We start from the raw sequence: 14,934 nt of genomic DNA, 5'->3' as shown, positions 1-14,934 counted from the left end.
GTAGTTTATAATTCCTGTCTATACTGGGATAGCTTGCACTTCACTAAGCAGCAGAGAAGTCCAGATACTTGGCAGGAGAAGGTTGAAAGACAAAGGCAGCAGGTTGTGGGGAGCTGACTCATCTGTTTGTAATCTTTATTTTTAAAAGAAATCATGCAATTTTGCTTTTAAATTTTTTAGCAATGGCCTTACATTGCTAATAGATTTGTGACCAAGCAAGAACGGTAAAATGTCAAAACCAGGAAAAGCTACCATAAACCATGGCTTGGTTCCTGTTGATCTTAAAAGTACAAAAGACCCTTTGCCACACCAAACTGTGATGAAGATATTTAGCATCAGCATCATTGCCCAGGGCCTCCCCTTCTGCCGGAGACGGGTAAGTTTAGAATTCTTAAAAATCTGAAGTTGCATTGCTTGGCCTGAAATATGCCTTGTTTTGGTGATTTCTGTCCACGAAGAAGAATTTAAATGTGTAGTGCATGTTACCTCTAGGTACTTCTCCTAGCACTTACATAATTTGATTTCAGTAATATTTGTGCTTCAGTTTGTAACTGAAAATCTACATATGTTGTCTTCAAGATATCCTGGAGCCTTGCTTTTTATTACACATTTAATGGAACATGGCAAAGATCCTCTTTTAATAGTTAATACATTATATAGTATGTTGTTTACAATTTATCTAAACTAAGTAAAATTTTTATTTTTTTTTAGGTTCTCTTAAAAATAAGTGTCTGTTTTATTTACAGCTTTATGCTAAAATCAATTCCATACAGTTCTGAACTACTTTGGCACATGTGACTTGTTAGATACTTAAATAGGAAAGTCAAAGATATTAAACTAATTTAATATAAATATTTTAAAGGTATCTTAAAGTTTAATCCTAATACTTTTTCAGTTCACAATAAAAGAGATAACATTTTTGCTGTTACAGAAAATAAAAATAGCATGTTACTATGTGGAGGTTGTGATAGAGTTTATATATAGACAGTCCTAGACTGTCAAACTCTTATGCTACAGCCTCAATAACTGTAATAATAGTTATTCTAAAACACATTTTATTAAGGGAAAAGTTGGGGTTTTGATCGCATTAAAAGTAATGTATATTTCATTTAATTTCCAAAATTAGTGAATGTTTTTTCCAATTTATCTGAATTTATATTATTCTTAAACTCTTCGGCTTAAATGCTACTGAGTTCACACTTTTTAAAATAAAATGAATAGTTTTTCTTTTTTATTACTTCTTCAAATAAATCTACTTTTCAATAAATTTACCTCTTTTCATTACATTTTCATTAGAAGTATTCCTGAAGTACTGAATAAGAATTGTTCAGTTTATTGAAATCAATTTAAAAAAACCTACTTTTGCAAATATGCAGTCTTCATCTTGAATTTCAAAATAAGAGTTCTTTTGTTAGTAAACTTATACATTTAATTAAGCTCAGTGGTAAAATAGTCTTTTTAGTAAGCAGTTGTCACAGGAACAAAAACTGATCAATACACTTGACAAAGAAGATTGCCCAGACCCCTTATATATGGAGAAATACATTGAAAGCTAGCATGTGGTACTGACCTAACCTATGCAAAATAAATAAATAAAATAAGGAAAGAAAGGTATATTCCTACCAGTTGTATATAGTGGATTAATACATTTATATTTCAGATTTATCATATTTTATTTCACATATGATCTCAATCAGTTTCAGACCTAAGAGTGCATTGATTGAAGGGTGAATAGGAACATTTTGTGGTAAATAGGTGGTAAATTGACTTAAACTCATTTTTCAGATAGGAGTTCTTCAAAAATAGTAGACAAATGTAATTAAAAGCTGTTTGATTCACAAAATAAGCATGATAAAACACAAGTCTGTTGGCCTGTTAATTCTAATTTCTGTGTGTGTGCCTCATTAGGCTCATGTTAGCCTGGACACAGCAGGTAAGAAAAATATGCTGAGAAGTAAAAATATTTTTTATCTTTTTAGGAGAAAAATGTTAAGTTCTTTTTGTGATATTTCCAAAAAGTGGCTATTTTAACATTTATTTATGCAATTTTTGAAATTAGTACCTCAAAAAGATAGTAATATTTTAGAAAAACTGTGGAAGCCACAGTTTGAAGAATTTAAAACATATTACAAATGTGGAAAATTAGTATAAATGCATTTCTGAAAAGACACCCAACATTCCAAAGGCAGTCAGCTTAACCAATCAGCTGAGTTGTCTTAATTCATATTTAAGCAGGCAGTTCAGTGAAAGTTATTACAGGTTTCAGATCTTCTGTGGTTCCAAAGAATAGACTTACTTCATTTTATTTGACTAATATGACAAAATTGGAGAATACTGAAACTAGAATTTACTAGCTTAATTGTCAAAGTATGCACATCTATTTTTAAATTAAGTATCATTTATTTTAACTAATTTGTGTTATAAAACTACTAACTTTTATTAGGTGGTCACTAATAATGAGAGGGAGGGACTCTGCCTTTGCTCTCATTCCTAATAACGTACTCAATATTTGCATATATCTCATTCCAACTCTGTCCTTGTATGTGTATGTACACACTATATGTGTGTGTATAGCTATCTATATATTCTCATTTTTTTTTAAAGAGCCTTATTTGTCAGAAATGCTGACCACACAAATGTGCAGTGGAGTGCATTGGGGCGGATGCTGGGCTTCTCTAAAAATTGGGCTTAAATTAATATTACCATCTTTTTATAATTGTCTTTAAACCTACCCTGTGACATTTTCTTCAATTTCAAAACCTAAACTACTTAAAAAAATAAAAATAAAAAATAATGAAAGATTTAAGAGTTGCAACAGGAAACAGAGTTAGCATTTGAGTTATATGGCTTTAATTAATGTGTGCTAGTGTTTTACCACTTTATTATTAAAGACACTGGTAAACCCTAAGAAATGTTCATGTTTTGAGATCAGAGGTCTTAACCGATGTGTAGTTGCAATTCAGCTTTTCTTGATTAAGTGAGACTTTTTCTTCTATAATGCTTCTTAAAAATAAAGAAATCAAAATTGTTCATCTAAATGCTTTTAAACTGATGATAAAACATATTGCACATTTGTCTGCAAATATTAGTTGCTTCCAAAGTTTTTTCAGAATAAGTGAATTTGAAATGTACTGATACCTACAGGTTTTTTCATTGCTTGTGTGCTGTTGATTCATTCAAACTCTGACCTGACTTAACTGATAATTAGCTTTTTCCTTCTTCAAACTCAAGGTTTTAACCCCCCACACACTCAATTTTATGTCAAACTAACCAAAAAAAATCTAAAAAATGTGTTTAGTGATCATTAGGAGTACTTACATTATGAAATCTAACAGTTTATATCTCGTCCATCTCTTGCATTAGTTATATTCAGCTTCTGTTAAGCAGTTTACTGTAAATGTTCATAGGATGCAACAGCTGGATTTAAAACACTTCTAACTGTAATGCCTATTTGAGACGCATTTGAAAAATAATACTCTTTTAGCATTCTTTGTGTAGTACTTGAAAATAAACAGTATCAGTATAATAGGATAATATTATATATAAATAAAATGGAAAGCTTAATTCGTATTGCCTATTGTCCCATCCTTGAAGAGATCAATGTGGTATCCTCTAAAATAGTGTGTCATTGTGGTCCCTGGTTTAATTGAAAACATCTTGTCTATAAACACTTCCTTAATGGAACTTGTTACATAATATGAACTAATAAAATCGTTGCACTCATTCTTTCACTTATTCTGCATATTATGTTTCACTTAATTATTCAGTAGGACTAATTATTAATATGACTGATTGTTAATATGACTAATTATTAAAATTTACTTCAAAATAGTTGTGCATAATATGTGTGTTCATCTGCCGGTTGGTTCTGTTCCTCTTTTGGTTTATTTGTATGGGGGAAAAACTTCTCTGCATGTTAAGTTTCAGTACAGTTGCTCTTACATGTTGCTGTGTTATTTCTAGCATATTAAGTATGGCTTTTTATACAAACTGCAATGAGTTTAAGAGTGTTTTAAATTTGAGAAATTAACAACTCAGCTACTACTGTATGCAAATAAACATTTTATTTCACATGACTTAATGTAGTACTGAATTGTTGCGGAGTATGAATTAGGTGTGTATCATATGCTATGCGACGTGTGTTTAACTGGAAAAATTGGGTCAATAAACTCACTCATTTCCAATGCCTATTCTTTGAGAAAAAGAGATCTCTAATGTACTGTATGTTTCAATGAAAATAAGGGCATTTTATTTGGATGTTTTACTTTTTAAAAGGTATGCTACTGAAATTAGGTAACTGATAAAATCCTGATGATAGAATTCTTTTCTTCATATTGGCAGCATGCAAATCACCGTGTCTGCTTAATTTAGGGCAAGATTGTGTCTGGTCCTGGTGGATGGAAAGGAGGTGTCCTTGTCCCCCTTATGTGCAGCCTGCGTAGGATCCAGCTACAGTTGCAGCCTCTTGCTTTAGAGGACAGCCTGGCCCGCTCGCTCCCTCCATCCCCAGAGGTGAAATCCACTCCAAAGGGGATGGGGAGAGGGTGAGGCCTCCAGCCATTCACATCAGTTCTCAGAGTGAGACCAGTGCAGCAAGGAAGTAGGCTGTACCTCCTGAAGAAGTTGGGTACACTGTCTCCTTCATGTCAGGAGAATTCTCTCTCTCTCCCTTCTCCCTCAGACAGAATTGTTCTCCAAGCCCTCCGGGGTGGTGCAGTTCCACATCTTCTCTTTTCTGGGCTGTTTGCAATTTGCGAAATCTAGCCTTAGATTGTAAACTCATATCAGGGATGTGCCTTTGTTTCAATTTTAAAAAGTGGCCTTTTGTGACAACATATAAATAATACAGTTTATTCATATAGTAGTAAATGTAACTTTGGTCACATACACAATCCATTCAAATTTGTGTATGTATTGGGGGAAAAACGTATACATTACTTATATCGGCATTCACTGGTCTGTACATTACACATGGGTTAGGCCTGCTCATTCCACCATGATAAAACAGTTTACAATCAGCTGCTCTGAGTTCAGATTTTCTCTGAGCTGCTGTCGCACCAAACTCTGACCCCAGTTTACTGTTCCTCTACCTAAAAGAACAGATTTGTGTTGAGTGCTCTTCACTACAGAACTTTAGAGTGTGAGAACTTCCTTTTATAAAGTACTGGGAGCTTAACATAAATTGGAATTGCAGTAATTTGAATCTGTTGACCTTATTTTTAGAGCATGCAGAGGAATCTGTATGCTGACTCTGCATCCCTTTTGGCTTTCATCTAGTTCTTATGTGTCAGTGTGGCCTAGTTCAGGCTGCCATTTTACCAGTGTTTCCCAGGCTTCACTCATCTGTAGAGCCATATAATCCATACCATCAGTGCCAGTGGATCTTCAGGATTGCTTTCAGCTTCTTGAAAGAGTGTGTGTGTGAGTGCAGTCTAGCCCAGCCATTCTTTCTACTGGCTTTCTCAGCAATGCACTAGACTAGAGCAGTCTAGCCTTACTGTGCCAGCAGCCCATTCAAGTTGCTGATCTTCAGAAGATAAGCCTGAATTTCTCTGCATTAAAGTCATCCACATGGATGTACCAGAGCAGTTGAGCATGGAAGACAGAAACCTCTCTCCTGTTGCCCTGTGTATTCATGTATGCCTTTCCCCTATTCCATCTAAACACCAGAATTGTTTTGAAAATAAGTTTCAATAAAGCATATATAATTCTGACCACATTAATGGATTCATAGACCATAGTTACATAGGTTCATAAAGGACGGCAATCACCAAATCTTGAAATCTTCTCTAGAATTCCCACAACCACGCTGACTTTCACAAGTATGAGTTTTGTTTGTGTGCTTGTTTTTTCTCCCCTCAAGCCTGAATGTCTGAGCCGTTAACATCAGAGATATTCCTTTGCAACTGATAAATTTTCTATTAAAATGGCAGAAAGCTTCCATAACTCGAGCATGGAAGAGGAGTTAGGGGGCGGTTAACCTGATACATAGATCTCATCCTAAATTTTCTCCAAATAGCCATCCGAAAGCTAATCCAATTTCTTTTGAATACTATTGCCTGAATTATTTATTCAAGTTTTCTGATATCAGTCTCTTTATGTTTGATGTTTTCTTGAGAGCAGATCTCAAAACTTGCAGGGAAATTGTGACATTTCAGCCTAGTTTTGTTGGCCCTCGACAAACTGCCTTTAGGACTTCACATTTGTTTTGTCACTTCTTCTATAGTAATTATGTCTGATAGGATAAGAAAATTAGGTTCCTTAATTGACGGTTTCCATTTTCATTTTTTCCTTGAAAAAATACTGCTTATCCTAGGTCCTGGCTAAGTGAGTGTTGCTACTGAGTTTAGTGGGCTTTGGATCAGGCCCTAGGTATAGTCAAAAAGAACAGTGCATGACTACCAACAATTTTTTATTCCTTTTTTGGTCCTATGCCCCAAATATTTAGAGTTTCATGTTTTGTATGTGAAATGGGCTTTGAAATCTCTTTCCGTTAGACAAGAGTGTAGAGAAAGTCAGATACCTTGTTCTTTCTTCAGATGGGATTTAAAAAAGAAGTATGTGAAGGTCTCCAGTACAGTCTATCAGCAGATCAAATGAAAACATAACCATGCAAAGCAACTAGTAAAAACCCTTCTGAGCGCACCAAAGTGTACTCTCTGCAAGAGGCTTCTTAGAGTCGTGTGCTGAGAAGCATAGAACTTTGTACAGTGTGATTCGCAGTGCAGCCACAATGACACAAGTTGTGCATAAGTCCAGCAGAGAGAGACTTAATTTAAAGGGAGGAACTGCTTCTATGGGGGAAAAATGAGCAAGTATATTCTATGAGTCATGTCCTGACTAGTGTCTGGTCTCCCTTAGAATGTAAAATTACATGTTAAGGAAACTAGTTTCTTTTTAAAAAAAAACAACAAAATATCATATGTATATGAATAACTAAAAATGTTCTGGTCAGCATACTTGCATTTTTAATAAAGTGCAATCTAAGGAAAGTTAACTGAAGAAGAAATTAATCATTTTTCTTACTACATTTGTAAGGATGCGAAACACAGTGAAATATATTAGAATCAAAGGTTAGTATGAAAGACTAGTGTGTAAGCCGTATGCACCACAGGCTCACCTCTTTCTCTGTTTATCTCTTCACTTCTTTTTCTCTTCCTAATACCCATACTCTTTTTTTTTCCTCCTTCACAGCTAGCTCCTTCTCTTTCATTCTCACATGAAGTGACAGAACAGTGATTGGCCAGACGTGTCTCCTCCCTCCTCACAAAGAAAAGCTTCAAATTTCTTACTTTGCTCCATATGAGACAGCGGTGGTTTCTAATGGGGTACCTCTCTTTTTTCCTCCTACCTCTGCCCTCCATTTTCTCCACACAAAAACTGTGACTGCTATCAGCATACATTCAGAGCATGTAAGGAGAGGAAAGAGGGCTAGAGAGAAGGTTGAAATGGCAGTAGAAGAAAAAAACAGGAAGTTTCCATGGTTCACTGTACCATATTGAAGAAATTAATTTTTTAAAAAGCCCATCAAGGCACCTCTTAGGTTGCACACAAATGCTTTGCACCTTCTGCATATGTTGTCCAAATACTCTCAACTAGGATGAAAGTTTAAGCAAAGAGCTTTCTTTAAAATTAACATTAACTAAAATGTTTCTGTTCACAGTACAGATTAAATGAATGTTCATACCCTATACAGCAAATAACACTTCTTCTTCGAGTGATTGCTCATATCCATTCCAGTTAGGTGTGCGCGCTGGAAGATTTTTACCCTAGCAACTCCGGTGGGTCGGCAGGTCGCCCCCTGGAGTGGCGCTGCCATGGCGCTGGATATATATCCCTGCCGACCCGTCCGCTCCTCAGTTCCTTCTTACCACCCGTGTCGGTCGTTGGAACAGTGGAGCGCGGCTTAGCTGTCCTCCACTTCCCTAGCTTCTCTCTGTTCGTCTAATCTCTAGTTGTGAATAGTTGACTTAGTTCTTAGTATCTTAGTTTTATAGTTTACAGTCGTTAGTTAGTTGTTGTACATAGTTTAGTGGGGTTTGGGCTCGAGCCCTTCCCCGCATCTGGTGCCGGGGCCCATGCCCGGTTCACCAGGGATTAAACTGTGCTTGGCCTGTAAAAAGCCGATGCCCACAAGCGATCCCCACGACTCTTGCTTAAAGTGCCTTGGGGAATCGCATATCTCCGACAAGTGCCGCATTTGCAAGGCCTTTAAGCCGCAGACTAAAAAGGAGAGGGACTTTCGGTTAAAGACTCTCCTTATGAAGGCAGCCCTTAACCCTCCATCCTCGGCACCGAGCTCTGACAGCGCTTCTCCGGCACTGGACCGCGCCGGCCCCGCCAAGACACCTCGGCACCGGCCTTCTTCGGTGCAGGGACCTGACTGAAGGCCTTCAACCTCTTCCACACCCTCGGTGCAGACTTCGCCGGATCGCCCAGCACCTACCCATGCTGCGACACCGACGCCTGTGGTACCGTCGACTCCAGTCCTGAGAGGGCCATCGAGTCCGGTCCAGGAGAGCTCCCCGGTGAGACCCGTGGTCGAGCTGACGGTCCCCTCCACGCCGGAGACATTCTCCTCGGCCAGGGACCTCATTGCCATGACTGAATCGGCCCTGCCTCAACCCCCGGCACCGCCGGTGTGGGTTCTCCAGTCCAGAGGCAAACCTGCCGCTATGAGGCCTCCTTCGATGGAGTCGACGAGCCAGCACCGATCCCGATCTAGGTCTCGGCACCACTCCAGGTCTCGTGGCCGGTCCCGATCTCGACGCCGCTCGCAGTCCCGGCACCGCTCACCCAGGCGGCACCGGTCGTACTCGCGGCACAGAGCCACCTCTCGTCCCGGTCGGTACTCTCAGTACCACTCCGGCTCCAGGCACCGCTCCCAGCACCGAGACTCTCGCAGCTGGTCCCATCGTAGACGGTCGAGATCCAGGTCGACCTCCCGGCACCGCGCTGGTTGCAGGTCCCAGTCTCGGTCTCAGCACCGATACGATTCCCGGTACCGATCCCCGGCACCGAGGAGATCTCCTACGACGGGAGCAAGGGACTCATACCAGCCTCGCTCAGCTCCTCCATGGCCGCCCCGTCAGCTGTCCCTGTCCTCTCAGGCGGACAGTGTATACGCCCAGTACACTGACGTGCCTGCTGCCTTGTTCTGCGAGCCCCTGCCTCAGGAACATGGTCTGCAGCAGTGGGGGTTCTGGACACCCTGGGCGTACCATCAAGCCCAAGGCCCTCCCCTAGGTCCTCCGCATTCGACGGCCTCGGAACACAGGGCACCGGAGGCTACGATTACCCGCCTTCCCCCTCCTGCTATGGAGAAAGGGGTGACCCAGCCACAGGACTCCCAGCTCCCCAGGGAGACGGACACTTTGCTTCAGGTGGAGCCCTCTTCAGACCCGCTCGTTCCAGGTCTTTCATCTTCGTCCTCTCCTGACGAGGCGGTAGCTGGAACCTTGTCGACCAGCCCTCCTCCAATTGACCTCAGGGCCCACCATGACCTCCTCAGGCGTGTTGCGCAGAACATGAATTTACAAGCCCAGAGGTCCAAGATCCAGTAGTGGACATACTGTCATCTGATGCCCCCACTAGAGTGGCTCTCCCATTTATAAAAACCATACAGGCCAATGCCACTACAATATGGCAGTCTCTGGCCTCTGTTCCGCCCACTGCGCGAGGAGTAGAGCGCAAGTACATGGTGCCCTCAAAGGGCTATGAATATCTATATGTACATCCTCCTCCTTGCTCCCTCGTTGTCCAGTCGGTTAACGAGAAGGAGCGCCATGGCCAGCAGGTCCCAGCTCCTCAATCAAAGGACGCGAGACGTATGGTCTTGCTTGGGCATAAAGTTTACTCTGTGGGAGCTCTCCAGCTCCGGGTGTCCAACCAGCAAGCCCTCCTTAGCCGCTATAGCTACAATACCTGGGCAGCGGCGGACAAATTTAAGGAGCTGCTTCTACAGGATGCACGGCAGGAGTTCTCAGCGATCCTTGACGAGGGGAAAAAGGTCATGAGAACTTCCCTCCAAGCTTCCCTGGACGCCGCGGACTCAGCCGCCTGGACTCTGGCCTCTGGCGTAACTATGCACCGTATCTTGTGACTGCAGGTCTCTGACCTCACGCCGGAGCTCCAGCACACGATTCAAGACCTTCCATTCAAGGGGCAAGGGCTATTTTCGGACAAAACTGACCCTAGGCTGCAAAGCCTAAAAGACAACAGGGTCATTATGCGTTTGTTAGGGATGCACACGCCCGTAACTCAGCGCAGGCCCTTCTGACCCCAACAGCACTGCCTTTACCCTCAATCCCGGCAGAGACAGGACTTTGTCTCCGGCGGCCGTTTCTGCCTCGCTGTCTGGCAATCAGGCAACCAAGGGGGCCAGAACCAAAGCTCCTCCAAGCCTCCCCCTGGGCCAAAACCTTCCTTTTGAAGGTGCGCCCGAGGGCGTTGTACCAGTTTCTTTAAAGGATCCGTCCCCACCGTTTTCCAACCGGTTTTCCTTCTTCCTCCTTGCATGGTCCCAGATAACATCAGATCGTTGGGTCCTACGCACGTTGGAACTTGGATACCATCTGCAATTTATTTCAACCCCCCCTTCCACCCTCGTCCCTCTTCAGGGACCCCTCTCACGAGCAACTCCTCCTACAGGAGGTGCAAGCGCTCCTTGCCAAAGGAGCCATAGAGGAGGTACCAGAGCACAAACGGGGCAAGGGGTTTTATTCCCGCTACTTCCTGATCCCCAAGGCGAAGGGGGTTCTCAGACCAATCCTCGATCTGCGGGAACGCAACAGATACATGGTAAAGTTGAAGTTCCGTATGGTATCCCTGGGGACCATTATCCCATCCGTGGATCCTGGAGACTGGTATGCCACCCTCGACATGCAAGATGCCTACTTCCACATAGCCATCTTTCCACCTCACAGGAGGTTCCTCCGGTTTGTGGTCAACCGGCAGCATTTTCAGTTCGCGGTCCTCCCGTTCGGCCTCTCTACAGCCCCAAGGGTATTCACCAAATGTATGGCTGTAGTCACCGCCCACCTTCGCCACAGTCGGATACACATCTTTCCGTATGTAGACTGGCTTATGCGCGGGACCTCCAAGACGCGAGTCCTCAGTCACGTCCGCATTGTCAAGAACCTTTTCCTATATCTAGGTCTAATGATCAATGTGGAAAAATCGACTCTAATCCCCACTCAGAGGATAGAGTTTATCGGGGCCACCTTGGACTCGACTCTTGCCAAAGCCTGCCTACCACTGCCGCGGTTCCAGGCTCTCACGGCCATCATCCGGAGGCTGCAAGCGGCGCCGCTAACTTTGGTACGCACTTGCCTCGCTCTCTTGGGCCACATGGCGGCCTGCACGTTCGTAACGAACTACGCAAGACTGCGCCTACGGCCCCTCCAATCCTGGCTCAACTCGCAATACCGTCCAGCCAGGGATCCTACAGAAATGGTCGTCACCATTCCCTCGACCGTGCTGGACTCCTTCCAGTGGTGGCTGGATCCCTCCATGGTGTGTGCGGGGCTCCCGTTCCACCCGCCCCAGCCCTCGGCATCCCTGACAACGGACGCATCGTCCCTCGGTTGGGGGGCTCACCTCGGGCACCTACGCACCCAAGGCCGTTGGTCAACTCACAGGCTGGATCTCCACATCAACGTCCGAGAGCTGAGAGCGGTCCGCCTCGCTTGTCAGACTTCCGACAACACTTGCAGGGCCATTGTGTGTCGGTATCCACCGACAACATAACAGCCATGCACTATATAAACAAACAGGGCGGCACGAGATCTTCACCCCTGTGCCAAGAAACCTTACATCTATGGGACTTCTATAGCCCATTCTATACACCTCGTCGCGTCCTTTCTCCCAGGAGTTCGGAACACGCTGGTGGATCGCCTCAGCAGATCCTTCCTGTCCCAGGAATGGTCGCTTCACCCGGACGTTGCCCTTTCACTCTTCCAGAAGTGGGGGTTTCCCCGGATAGACCTCTTTGCATCCCGAGGGAACAGGAAATGCCAAACGTTCTGCTCCTTTCAAGGCCTTTCACTGGGTTCAATGGCGGACGCCTTCCTTGTGCCATGGACGACGCACCTGCTCTACGCCTTTCCACTGTTTCCACTCGTCCACAGGGTCCTACTGAAAGCACGCAGGGACAAAGCCCGCTTGATCATGATAGCTCCAGCGTGGCCTCGGCAGCACTGGTACACCATGCTGCTAGACCTGTCCGTAGCCGATCCCATTCCTCTGCCTCTTCACCTGGACCTGATTACCCAGGACCACGGCAAGCTCCGTCACCCGGACCTTCAGTCGCTCCACCTCACGGTGTGGCTCCTGCGTGGCTGACTCACTCTGAGCTGCGTTGCTCCACCCCGGTGCAGCAGGTACTCCTAGGTAGCAGGAAGCCTTCCACGAGAGCTACATATTTGGCCAAGTGGAAGCGCTTCGCGTGCTGGTGCGTGGAGTGGAACTTCCTTCCCGCCGAGCTATCCATATCTAACATCTTGGATTACCTCTGATCCCTCAAACAACAGGGCTTGGCGGTATCATCTGTGAGGGTCCACTTGGTGGCCATCTCTACATTCCACCCAGGAGAGGATGGCCGCTTGGTGTTTTCCCATCCGATGATGTCTAGGTTCCTTAAGGGCCTAGAGCGCCTCTACCCTCAGGTACGCCGCCCTGCCCCAACATGGGATCTTAACCTGGTTCTTGCCAGACTCATGTCCCCTCCGTTTGAACCGTTAGCAACGTGCTCCCTTCTCTGCCTCTCCTGGAAAACCACTTTCCTGGTGGCCATCACGTCCGCGAGAAGAGTTTCGGAACTTCGGGCCCTCACGGTGGACCCCCCGTATACGGTGTTCCACAGGGACAAGGTGCAGTTGCGGCCACATCCGGCCTTTCTCCCCAAGGTGGTATCGGCCTTCCACGTTAACCAGGAGATCTTCCTCCCTGTCTTCTTCCCAAAACCGCATGCGTCTCGCAGGGAGCAACAGCTACACTCCCTAGACGTTCGTAGAGCGCTTGCGTTTTATATAGAATGAACTAAGCCATTCCGCAAAAACCCCCAACTCTTTGTCGCCGTGGCTGAGTGGATCAAGGGGCTTCCTGTCTCCTCGCAGTGCATTTCCTCCTCGTGCATCCGCGCCTGTTATGACTTGGCTCATGTCCCATCAGGCCACATGACTGCGCACTCCACCAGGGCTCAAGCTTCATCAGCTGCTTTCCTCGCGCACGTGCCCATTCATGAAATCTGCCGTGCAGCGACCTGGTCCTCGGTCCACACTTTCGCCTCCCACTATGCCCTGGTTCAGCAGTCTAGGGATGATGCAGCCTTCGGCTCCACTGTATTGCATTCTGCGACATCTCACTCCGACCCCACCGCCTAGGTAAGGCTTGGGAATCACCTAATTGGAATGGATATGAGCAATCACTCGAAGAAGAAAAGACGGTTACTCACCTTTGTAACTGTTGTTCTTTGAGATGTGTTGCTCATATCCCTTCCACACCCGCCCTCCTTCCCCACTGTCGGAGTAGCCGGCAAGAAGGAACTGAGGAGCGGACGGGGCGGCAGGGGTATATATCCAGCGTCATGGCGGCGCCACTCCAGGGGGCGACCTGCCGACCCACCGGAGTTGCTAGGGTAAAAATCTTCTGACGAGCGCGCACGCGCGGCGCTCACATCTAATTGGAATGGATATGAGCAACACATCTCGAAGAACAACAGTTACAAAGGTGAGTAACCGTCTTTTTTCCATTCCAGACTATTACACAAAAAATACATTAAGAACATAATGCAGTTTGCAAAATCAAACACTAAAAATATAGGAAATTTAAGGTTACCTGTGGAACCTTAAGGCATATGCATTATGATAGTCATTAATTATATGATCTCACTATATTTTTGCTATAGAACACCTGCACAGTGCATAGAATGGATGATGCTCACTTACTGAGCAGCTTGTCAATATTTTGTTTTCTCCTTGTTCAGTTGTCTCCTCCTGCATCTTGGCTCCTCATCAGATCTGTCTCCTCTTTCCCTTACCCTCTTCACCTAGCCCCATTGGTCCTGATCTCCTTACTCAGCTAGTCCCACTCTCCACCCATTGTCTCCCTTTCCCCTCCCTCCATGGTTGCCTTCCATGGCTCCCGGTCTCATTACCCAATCAGTACCAGTCTTCCCCACCACAGCTTCCAGTCCTAGTCTCTTCCTCCCCTAGGCTTCCTTTGTACTTATGTGCTTTGTGTTTTCATTATAGAATTACATGATTAACTATGGTAATCTTGGCTGAAACCATTGTTAAACAGGACACAAAACAGCTTTCTGGCTTGTCTAGACATTAATTGCTGTTCAGCTATTTGAAAAGTTGTATAAGTAACACTTCAGTTTTAGTTGGGGATATTTTTCTGCTGCTCTATCTTAGGTTCAAAAGAGCCTACACTTTAGATCTCTTGTGTTCCTTAAAATATTTGCTGACCAGCCAATTGGAATGAAAGGCTGTTATGTATAGGGACTGAGAGGCTTGCAGGACATAGTCATGTGTTAAGTTTGATCATATTTCAAAAAACAACTTCTCATCTTACTGCGTCGTAAATGGATGTAGTTTTAATAATTTTTAAAACTATGCATTTTAATAAATTTTCATGATAAACCAGGTGGTAAGTTTCATAATGGTAGACTGTTGGATATAGTATATTTAAAATAGTGATAGCCTAATCCATTAAAAGATACTACTTTGCTGCATAAATATGTATTGGATATATATGTTAAAAGAAGCTGTTGATATTGAGCAAGAAATTGCTACAGTAAATCCCAACCTTTTAATAATGTTGCTACTGGTATAATATTTAATAAAAACAGAAAGCAGAGCATAATAAGAATTTTTGTGCAATATAGAGGACATAGAACCTGCCTGAACAGTCAACTTACTGAAACACTGG

At 44.0% G+C, this 14,934-nt stretch overlaps 1 protein-coding gene across 6 annotated transcripts in view; it reads left to right on the top strand.

The window, feature by feature from the left end:
- The window catches only part of FBXW7 (F-box and WD repeat domain containing 7), a 312,721-nt gene that overhangs the window by 185,416 nt on the left and 112,371 nt on the right, over window positions 1–14,934 (top strand). The window contains exon 1 of one of the 6 annotated variants that reach the window (XM_050946426.1): window positions 91–376. The exons of the other annotated variants lie outside the window; for them this stretch is intronic. Within the exon in view, the coding sequence (XP_050802383.1) occupies window positions 230–376 (147 nt within the window). The 5' untranslated portion in view covers window positions 91–229. Of the gene's footprint in view, window positions 1–90; window positions 377–14,934 lie in introns of those variants that run through there. 6 annotated transcript variants of the gene reach the window in all.

Source organism: Gopherus flavomarginatus, chromosome 3, assembly GCF_025201925.1.
Source record: "Gopherus flavomarginatus isolate rGopFla2 chromosome 3, rGopFla2.mat.asm, whole genome shotgun sequence".
NCBI lineage: Eukaryota > Metazoa > Chordata > Testudines > Testudinidae > Gopherus > Gopherus flavomarginatus.
Note: the sequence above shows the minus strand (reverse complement) of the source record. Positions and strands in the feature narration are given on the sequence as shown.